The sequence below is a fragment of the Microtus ochrogaster genome, unplaced genomic scaffold (genome assembly GCF_000317375.1).
Source record: "Microtus ochrogaster isolate Prairie Vole_2 unplaced genomic scaffold, MicOch1.0 UNK6, whole genome shotgun sequence".
NCBI lineage: Eukaryota > Metazoa > Chordata > Mammalia > Rodentia > Cricetidae > Microtus > Microtus ochrogaster.
Genome location: NW_004949104.1, coordinates 9,021,093 through 9,030,725, shown reverse-complemented (window position 1 = coordinate 9,030,725; position 9,633 = coordinate 9,021,093). Strand labels below are relative to the sequence as shown.

At 52.8% G+C, this 9,633-nt stretch overlaps 3 protein-coding genes across 9 annotated transcripts in view; 1 reads left to right on the top strand and 2 right to left on the bottom strand.

The window, feature by feature from the left end:
- The window catches only part of Slbp (stem-loop binding protein), a 13,478-nt gene extending 10,742 nt beyond the window's left edge, over positions 1-2,736 (bottom strand). Inside the window, exons 1-2 of one of the 2 annotated variants that reach the window (XM_013353359.2) lie at positions 2,377-2,736; positions 2,146-2,262 (exon numbers count right to left, since the gene is read on the bottom strand). In XM_013353359.2, the coding sequence (XP_013208813.1) occupies positions 2,146-2,262; positions 2,377-2,435 (176 nt within the window). In that variant the 5' untranslated portion in view covers positions 2,436-2,736. The remainder of the gene's footprint in view (positions 1-2,145; positions 2,263-2,376) is intronic. The other variant, XM_005372472.3, reaches the window with a different exon arrangement.
- Positions 2,737-3,729: 993 nt separating this feature from the next.
- Tmem129 (transmembrane protein 129) lies at positions 3,730-8,617 on the bottom strand. Of its 6 annotated transcripts, XM_026788753.1 has the most exons (5): positions 8,156-8,226; positions 7,020-7,114; positions 5,893-6,367; positions 5,297-5,456; positions 3,732-5,183 (listed from the first exon to the last, which is right to left on the bottom strand). In XM_026788753.1, exons 3-5 carry the CDS (start codon positions 6,357-6,359, stop codon positions 4,935-4,937), a joined length of 876 nt encoding a protein of 291 aa, XP_026644554.1. In that variant the 5' UTR covers positions 6,360-6,367; positions 7,020-7,114; positions 8,156-8,226; the 3' UTR covers positions 3,732-4,934. The 6 variants fall into 6 exon arrangements, with proteins under 6 accessions (XP_005366130.1, XP_026644554.1, XP_013208865.1 ...); XM_005366073.2 differs by lacking the exons at positions 7,020-7,114; positions 8,156-8,226 and adding an exon at positions 8,336-8,617 and having other exon boundaries at positions 3,730-5,183; XM_013353411.2 differs by lacking the exons at positions 7,020-7,114; positions 8,156-8,226 and adding an exon at positions 8,236-8,328.
- Positions 8,618-8,744: 127 nt separating this feature from the next.
- Tacc3 (transforming acidic coiled-coil containing protein 3) overlaps positions 8,745-9,633 on the top strand; it is a 16,090-nt gene continuing 15,201 nt past the window's right edge. The window contains exon 1 of the mRNA XM_013353361.2: positions 8,745-9,429. The gene's annotated coding sequence lies outside the window, so the exon portion shown is untranslated. The remainder of the gene's footprint in view (positions 9,430-9,633) is intronic.

Here is a 9,633-nt window from a genome sequence, read left to right as displayed (position 1 = left end):
CTGTGAGTTCGAGACCAGCCTGGTCTACAAGAGCTAGTTCCAGGACAGGCTCCAAAACCACAGAGAAACCCTGTCTCGAAAAACCAAAAAAACCAAAGAACAAACCAAGGAGCTGGAGTGATGGTTTAAGTGGTTAAGAGCACTGGCTGCTTGTCCAGAGGTTCTGAGTTCAGTTTCCAGCAACCACATGGTGGCTCACAACCGTCTATAGTAGGATCAGACTCTTTCTTCTGGTGCTCATGAAGAGCATTCATACACATAAAATACATGAATAAACAAACCTCTTTAAAAAAAAAAAAACAAATACAAAGGCCAATGAGCAGAAGCATTCCTGCCACTGGTACAATGAAGTAGACAAGTGGTGACCTATGAACCAGGGGTCCTGATACCATGACCTAGAGAATTTAGGATTCTAACTTTTGGGGCTGTAGATGGCTCAGCAACTAAGAATGCTTATTGTTCTTTTAGAGGACATGGTTCAGCACACACACGGCAACTCACAATCACGCATAAATCCCATTTCAGGGGACCCAATGCCCCTTTCTCCACAGGCACCAGTCACACGTTATATACTTTATATGACAGAGCACTCATATACATAAATAAATCTAGTCTGGGATAGCAGCACATGCCTTTAATCCTAACACTTGAGAGGCAGGTGGACCCAAACTCAAGGCCAGCCTGATCTACCTACTGAGTTCCAGGACAGACTTTTCTTTAATAAATAACCTAACATTTTGTCTTCAGATAACTGAGACCATGACAGGGCTCAAATCATCTCAATAAGGTTTTCTGTTTTCAATAAGACAAGATAGCCCAGGCTAGTCTCAAATTCAAAGACAGACCTTGAACTTTTGATCCTCTTGCTTCTACTCCCTGAGCACTACTGGGATTAGATACATAGAGTATCAACTCCCCCTTTACCTACCTTAGGGCTGTCCTCTGCTATACTCCCAGAACTAATCCACAATCTTCAAGCATGTGCTGGTAACTCACATTACACCTGACAGCCTCCCCAAACTTAAGCAGATTCCCTCCCAATCTGCCCAACCACGGCTGAAGCTACCCTGGAGATTGACTGGAATCAGAGATGGTCAAGTGTTTCAAACAGTCTGACTCTTTTTCAAATAAATTATTTTTATTTCATAAGTACTCATGTCTTGCCTGCATGTATGTCTGTGTGAAGATGCCAGATCCCCTGAAAACTGGAGTTATAGGCAGTTATGAGCTGCCATGTGGGTGCTGAGAATTGAACCCAGTTTCTCTACAAGTGCAGCCAGTGTTCGTACCTGCTGAGCCATCTCTCCAGCCCCGGATCTGCCTTCTCTGTCCTCGATCAGCACTGCCTGTGTATTCAGAAGTCTGAATTCCACACCACCCTCACGTCCCTTCACTGGGCTCAGCAGCCCTGTCCTCATCTTCCCTTCTAGTCAGCTGGCTAGAGGGCATCTATCCCTACAGAAAAGCATGGTCCAAACTCTGAGATCACTTTCCTCTTCAGTCCTCACACAAAGGTTCCCCCAGACAGCACTTCCCTGAGCAGCCCACAAAAGCAGCTTACTCTTCAGACACTCCTGGTGTCTCTAAATTACTATTTGACTTGTTGGCACACCTCTGTGAGGCTACCGAGAGACCTCGTTGATTTCAGCAGGGCCTCACTTTAAAAACAAAAACACCAAAACCCCATAGCAAAAGCTTATCAGATGGAAGGGACCTAGGTACATTGCAAAGAATGAGTGATCCCGGAATTCAACTTTGGTTTGCATCTGGCTTTCACTCAGGTATTAAAACCTAATTTTTTTCTGTCTCTGTCGCCAGTGTGTGTGTGTGTGTGTGTGTGTGTGTGTGCGCGCACGCGCGCACACACACGGCGGGTGTCGAAACATTTTAACAAGGTGTTCAAATAGTAGTGCCTGACACTATGCGCGAAGGCTATAAAGGCTCCCCGACTCCGGATAAAACCAGTTTTGTTGCCACCTATCAGTTACTGCTAAGATGCTTCGAGAACTGAGTAAAAATGAAAAGAACCCAGAGGCACCTAAATTATCCCAACGTCTAAAAAGCGAGTGCAATGGGATGAGGGTCACTTGGCCCTCCTCCAGACCCACCGAGTGACCAACCAGTTTCCACCCGGCCAGGGCTCACCTTTCAGGTCGACGGTCCGCAATCTGGCGCTCGCTTTCCTCGGAGTCCTCGGGCTTCCGGTCCCCTCCGTCCGCTCTGCGCTTCCGTCCGAGGCTCCATCTCGCAGGGGACCGCGGGCTGAGGACACAGACTGCAGTCAGTGGGCGGGGTCCCACAAGCCCGGGTGGTTCAGGGACCCCAGCCTCACAGACAACCCGATACGGAGGATTTGTAGACCGCACGCCCGCTTACCTTGCACCGCCGTCACGGCGGCTTCCATACCGGGGTGGGCTTCGAGGTCTGCAGGCCATGGCGGCAGAGGGCCGGAGAGCGGTTCAGTAGCACTGACCTCCCTCGGCGACGGCACTGACGAGGTCTGAGCTAGCCCTGCCCAACCGCCCTTAAGAGAGTAGCGGCCCCGCCCCTCGGCAACTCCCGCGCGCGCGCGGGGTCGGACGAAACCATCGGGAATCCCCCTGTAGGGGAGTCCTTCTCGGCTCTGCGCTCCCCGCTGGCGGACCCGGCTCCGACCTAAGCCTCGAAACTGCAGGCAGTCGCCAAACTCCAACGCCTGATGCAGTCGCCCAGAAGGGCGGGAAAAATGTGACAGCCCGACTAAAGTGTAAAGGAGCTGGTGGCCCCCGACGGCCTTCCAGGAGGCTGGCGCTGTGGCTGCAGCGTCTCTGATTGGTTGCGTCTTCGCGGGCCCAAGAAGTATTGGCGGGAGATTGGGCAGTGCGCGCCACTGCCAGTCAAAGTGGGCAGGCGTGGCCAAGTCGCTGGTGTGGGCCGGAAGGCAGAAGACGTAGACCGGGTCCGGGACCGGCACCTCCTACCCGCCTCCACAATACTCCCGGGGCGCCCGCTTGTAATTTAAACCCATAACTTTGAAGGCAAGGCTTGCGAAAGCTCCCTTGGTAGCCAGCACACTCAGTGGTCTCTTTTTCCCCTCCAAGGTTATCTGGACTCTGATGCCGCCTTCTCTGCTTAAGTCACCAGCGCGAGGGCCGAGCCCCTGCAGACCCCACTATCCTAGTCGCAGATGGTGTAGGCAGCCGCGACTCTACCTTAAGGGTGGACCTGGCCCACAGCATCGCGAAAGAGGGTGGGCGAGAGCGGCAAACTATGTAGTTCATTGAAGGACAGCGTGCCCCATCATTGAGCACTGTGTCTGGAATGCCAGCCCTGTTTTCCTTTCCAAAAGCACTATAAACACTGGTTTTTGGTTTTCGAGACAGGGTTTCTCTGTAGCTTTGGAGCCTGTCCTGGAACTCCCTTGGTAGACCAGGCTGGCCTCGAACTCACAGAGATCCGCCTGCCTCTGCCTCCTGAGTGCTGGGATTAAAGGCGTGCGCCACCACCGCCCTGCAAACAATTTTCTTAAGATTTTATTTATTATGTATACAGTGTTCTGCCTGCATGTTTGCCTGCAGGCCAGAAGGGGGCAAAAGATCTCATTACAGATGGTTTGAGCCACCATGTGGTTGCTGGGAATTGAACTCAGGACCTCCGGAAGAACAGCCAGTGTTCTTAACCTCTGAGCCATCTCTCCAGCCCCCTGACACTAATTTCTAATATGGCTTTCTGGTCTATATCCATACTCATCTCACTTTCCCAACATCCCCCAGCCACTACCCCAAATGCTGCAAAAGTTTGGCTTCACTACCAGGTAAATAAAATAAAGTACATCACTTGGAAAGTAACACTTTATTAAATACTGTGTCATTTTGTGACATTTACATTTATCATTATAAAATTAACTTCTCTGTGGTTAAAAAATAAAATAACCTCAAACCATTTGGCCCCTGATAGGTGGCCCTTGAAACTGGGTGACTCCTGGCCATGCTTCAGGATAGGCAGAACTGGCTTCCTCTGCTAGCAAATCCCTCGAATTAGGTGCAGTGTTGACTGGGTAAGAGGCTAGTTTGGTCTGTCACTACTGCTTGAAGCAGGCAAATGTAGAAGCTTCAGGGCCACAAGCTGAAGGAAAGTACTCCCTCCAGCAGCTTCTTGTGTCAGAGGTGGAGAGTAAAGGGCAGCCTCTCCGCTGCCCACCTGCACTACAGATAAGTGAATGGTATGTCCATCAGAACCTTGACCAATGAGGTACCCTCTCCTGATCCAAGCAACCCACAAGGGCTCTAGCTAACTGCATCCCTGGTGGGTTTCTTTCTGGATACTGTTGTGGCTTTCCGGTTCTTTCCTAGGGCCAGAAGTATGAGATATTGGCCTCCCCTGGACTAAAGAAGCAAGAGAAGACACCAAAAGCACTGTGGGCCCTCTAAAGCATATGCAACCCTCATGAGTAACTGGCCTGGCCCTAGGTTGTTACTCATGCCTCCCTACCCAGAAGTGGTCCCTCGGCTGGCTTTAGAAAAGTACTTCGCACTGGAGTGGCACCACTGGTAACCCTCTCAACTGTCAACATCTACCCAACATCATAGGCTCTGGGACAGATGTAGGTCTGGCTTATAACTCTCAGGGTTCTGAGGGGCAGATATGATCTGTGATAGAATTAAGGCAAACCGGCCAAATGAAAACTCTAGGCCAAATTCCAACATCTTGGGACTTAGGAACAATCTGTGAAATATCAGCCCCACCTGGAGGTGAGTAGGGCGAGAAGATGCTGAAGGTATGGGATAGGACATTTCCATGAGAACTTCTAAATCAAAATCCTCAACCTACCACAGATTCAAGGCAGAGAGTGGCTGTAGGTACGTGTGTACTTTGACTAGAACCTTTGCCAAGGTCAAGGAGCTTTAGCTGCTCCTCATAAGTAGCTAGTGAAGACACAGAATAGGCTGTGATGGTCAGCGTATACAACACACATCCAGGATGCAGAAGCGGGCACGACAAGTAGGGCAGGGCACACGGCTGGCCAGCCAAGTGTCAGGGCGCTGGGGATCCTGGCGGCTGGCAAACCACTTGCCCATGCAAGTGAGACACCACATGGGACGGCAGTAACACTGCTGGCACTCGCCCACCGCTGGCTCCTGGCAAGTCTTCACCAGTTTCACACTGGCCCGTGTCTGCATGCAGCCTATGCAGGCCTCGAGCTCCTACAGAGAGGTAGTTGAACAAAAGGGGTTACAAAAAGACCTACAAGATGGTTCTAGGAGAAGGGAGGGGTAACCCCACACACACACACTTTCCCACTTGGGCCAGCCCCCACCTGGTTGCTGGGCACTGAATAGGCTGGGTTGACCTCCACCAGCGACGCAAATGTTTCTAGGAAGAGGTCACCCAGGCTCTGGCGGATAACCACATTGGCTGCACTTCGGATTGGTGCGTGGAGCTTCTCACATAGTTCACCATATTCTGCTGAGTTCAGCCTGGAAGAGGCATGGCTTGATGAGCTGAGCCAATCTGCCCATGGATCCACAACCTAAAACCACTCAGAACCAAAAATAGGCAAGGCCAGGGAAAACAACCATCTCAGTGAAGTAGCCACTAAAGATGGCCCTGTAGGCAGTCTCCTCATCCCCAATAGAGGATAGGAAGAGGCTGGAGCTGAGGTACCACCAATCTTCATTCCTAGGTGATCTCAAGAAGCTGGAGGGACAGCTCGATGAAAGGCAGAAGGAACAGCAAAGAGAACACTGAAGGCAAGAGGGGTCTTGAAGGAAGACGGCTCTAAAGGGGTCAACTGACTGAAGTCATATAGGCCCAGGAGTATCTCAGTCCAGCTCCACCCTCAGCACCTCATAAGAGGTTCATGAGGAGCAGACAGTGAAAGTCTTGTGCCATCCAGAACCACCACACACTTACCGAATATCAAAGGGCTGCATAGCGGGGCTGGTGCTGGCCACACGTATGGTAAGAAGCTGTACAGGTAGGTTTGAGTCTGGTGAGAGATCATGCTGCCGAGACTCTGTCACAGTCAAGTGAACATCCTGTTGCTGAGCCACACGCACACGATATGTTGTCACCTTCATTACCCATGTGTCTGTCACAATCACTCTAGCACCGGGTGCCCCAGTAGCAAACTTGTCAATCCGCCGGAACTCCGTGTTGATGGAAGAGGCAACCGCTTGCCAACCTGATTGTGGAAGGGCATAGAGGGCCAGGGTTTGGGCCAGTGGGTGTCGGGTCCACTTGTCCCAGGACCAGTAGTAGATCAGGGTACAGGAGACAAGGGGAAGGGTCACGGCCAGGAGAAGGAAGAGCTGCCAGGCCTCTGAGGCCTGACCAGGGGAGTAGAGCTGCTTTTCTGAAGCTGCAAAGCACATGCCCATGTAGTAGCCTGCAGAAGAAAAGACATCTCAGGGCAAGCCCAGGCTGTGGAGTGCTACCTTCCTCCCGTGGTGACCCATCTGAAGACCACAGTGTTAGCTCTGCGCTTGGGGGAAGGGAGAAACTACCTCTTTTTTATCGCCAGCCCTGAGTCTTGCCCTGGAACCTAGAGCATGGTTAGCTCCCAGAACATATCACCCTGACTCCTGCACCTCCACAGCTGGCCTGCCTCAGCCTTAGTGACAGCAGTGGTACCACATTCTAGAGGAACATGTTTGCAATCTACTACTACTATTTCACAGGAACTGCCAAGTAGGAAAAAAAAAAAATCAAAGTTGCTGGACAGTAGGGGCACATGCCTTTAATCCAAATACTTGGGAGGCATGGCACGCGGATCTCTGTGAGTTTGAGGCCAGCCTGGTCTAAAGTGCTTGTTCTGGAACAGCCAGAGCTACACAAAGAAACCCTATCTCAAAAAACAAAAACAAAAGTCCTAGAAAAAAGGACTGTGAGTTCGAGGTTAGTGTGGTCTACAAAGGGAGTTCCAGGACAGCCAGAGTTGTTACACAGAGAAACCCAGTCTGCAGAACCCCCCCCCCCACACACAACAAAATAAATAAAAACCAAAGGAAACACATGACTGCGTAGAACTGACCACAGACCTATTTAAGGCAGTTCTTTGGCCTACATCTTAGTCTCTTAATTTTGCATCCTCTGAGGAGGCAGATCCAACATAGCCCATTTCAGAGCTGGGACACTGTACAAGAATGTAAACAAAAAAGAAAAAAGTAAACAAGTACTCAATGATTGGGCATTTGTAAGAACAAAGGAACCAGTTTTAGGGCCCTGTTGGCCCAACAGGGAACAACTCAAACATGGAAAAGAATTATAAAGTAGATGGTAAGGTACTGTATGGGCAGGCTCCAATCTGCCATAACCAACAGTAAATGTTGACTCTGAGCCACCTCACTACATGTCAAACTAACTTGTTATGGTTATACAGCAACAAAAGCCAGCTCCACTGTCTGCCTGTTCTCAATATAACTGCCATGGGTGACTTGTGCTTGCTAACATCCGGATCCTTGTTGGGACATGGGAGTGCCTATGAGATGAGCATAGCTAGGGCGCGTCCAAAAATCCATGAGACAGCCCTTGGTCAGGGGTCCTGCCTCAGAGCCCCACCTTCTGTATCTGCCTTACAGGGCACTAGGTTCTCAAGCCAAACAACTATCCGGCCATGCCAGCTCCATCTCCAGTTCTCCAATGGGGTAACCTAACGCACCTTCCTCTCAAAACAAGCCCAAGTGCTTCTATTACCACACCTGGCTCCACCTCCCCGGAGCCCAGGCTGCTGTATCCTCACATCAATCATTCCTGTGCCCAGAGCCACAAATATGTCAGGCCATCAGACATCAGTTCTCCCAGACCTGCCTTTCGTGTCCCTGTATCCTCCAGAGGTCTCCTTCGTCTGGTTCCTAGCCTCCAATCCCTGCTCTATCCCAGCAGTTCCCCTAACGCATCCTCCAAACAGCTGACAGATGGGCCTCTCAGAGCTCCCACTAGCCTGGCAAAGATGACTGCAACCAGTGTTCCCAACCTTGACGCTCTTCATCTCTGCCCGCTCTCGCCACGCCCACCATCCCCTGGCGGCCCTCCGACTCCTGTTGTAAGGAGTCAACAGGAGCCCTTTCCTAGAAACCGCCCAACATGGCAAACACGCTGAACGATTCTGCACTCCATTCACAACGACGTAAAAGACCGGGGTCCGGCCTTGCCCGAGCATCCCTCGTAGACCAACCAGCGCCTGGGCCGTCGCCTCCCAACCGGGAAGAGCGCTCGGTTTACAGCCTGGGCTGCAGGGACCCCGATCGTTTGCACCTCCGTTGACGCGCATCTGTGCCGCTTCCGGCGGGGAACCTCCTCACTCTCGGAGTGCCCGGCTAAGCGCCAACCACTGGCCGACGCTCAGGAGGCTCACCCAGCGGCAGCAGTGAGTGACACAGAAGCGTGGCGGAAGTGCGACGAAGGTGATAGGGCACAAAAGCGGCGTCCTCGCTGCCTAGCCAGCCCGACAACAGGTTCTGCACGGTGAGCCCGGCCGAGTAGAACTCGTTGGGCGTGAACACGAAGCACACGGCGAAGACCAGGTAGGCCAGAGTGAAGGTCACCTCTGGGCTGTCCATCGCGACACCGCTCACCGCGCCGGTAAGAGACAGGGTCGTCCAGTTCCGGACAGTTGGTAGGTTGTCCACCACCGCAAAGCCGCCTGCGAGGCACTCTGGGAAACGGAGTTCGAGTCAGGCCGCCGAGGGGCATTCTGGGAGACTGAGACACGCCTGTAAAGGGGCCCGCAAAGCATTCTAGGAGATGGAGTCCAGCCTGAGTCTGCCCGTGGGGTCCTGTGGGGGACAGGGGACAATCTCCCCATAGAGTGACGCGAAGACCACTCTGGAAGACAGTCTCGTTAAGCCACCCCGGGCATTCTGGGGAGACCCTCGGAACCCCATGCCGACCCACAAATCGTGAGCCACCCAGAGCCCCTCCGCATGGGTGAATCCTCTCCCTTACAAGCAACTCGGAGAAGACACTGCAGCTGGTTCTATTTAATGGCTGAGAAAAGCCAAGCCAGGGCGAACTGCTGTCTGACCGCCTTCGCGGCCGACCCTGAGACTGTCGGGGAGATGGTGGACACCACAATGTCCGGCTACCGACTAGCCGAATTGGCCTGCTGTGCTAACCTGTGGTTCCCACGCGCCCCGACTCTCCCACTGTGCCCTCAATCCCGGAAGCGGAACTGCCTGCGCGTGAAGGGCGGGACCAGGACGGCCTGATATTGGCCGCCCGCGGCTGTGGCGTTCTGGTCCTGCCGCGCGCTGATTGGCCGCGGAACGTCAACTCTCGGTATTTGAATCTGGGGCGGGCTCACTCAGCGGCCGTCGGTCACGGACTGCGAGAGTAGAGCCGGTTGGAATTCTTTCATCTCGGTTTCTCCAGCTCGGATTCCTAGCGTGGAGCAGGGACGCCGCTCCTCCCTTGCTGTGGGCGTCGGCGCTGGCCCTCAGCAGTAGGCAGGTAAAGGGCGACTTCCCACGTCCCGCGGGCGAGGGGTGGGGATCAGCCCCGCGGATCTGGATTCCTACTGCCTGGGTTGGAGCTTTCATCCGCAGCTTCGCTCTCTCCTTTCTCTGTCTCTCTGTCTCTGTCTCTCTGTCTCTCATCTCTCTGTCTCTCTCTGTCTCTCTCTGTCTCTCTCTCTCTCTCTCTCTCTCTCTCTCT

Excerpts from the sequence above, each read along its gene's own strand:
- Tmem129 (XM_005366073.2), bottom strand. The coding sequence starts at position 8,540 with ATGGACAGCCCAGAGGTGACCTTCACTCTGGCCTACCTGGTCTTCGCC. Across the intron at positions 6,368-8,335 it reads TCACTCACTGCTGCCGCTGG|GCTACTACATGGGCATGTGC; the intron begins GTGAGCCTCCTG and ends TTTCTTCTGCAG. Across the intron at positions 5,457-5,892 it reads ATGCAGCCCTTTGATATTCG|GCTGAACTCAGCAGAATATG; the intron begins GTAAGTGTGTGG and ends TGCCTCTTCCAG.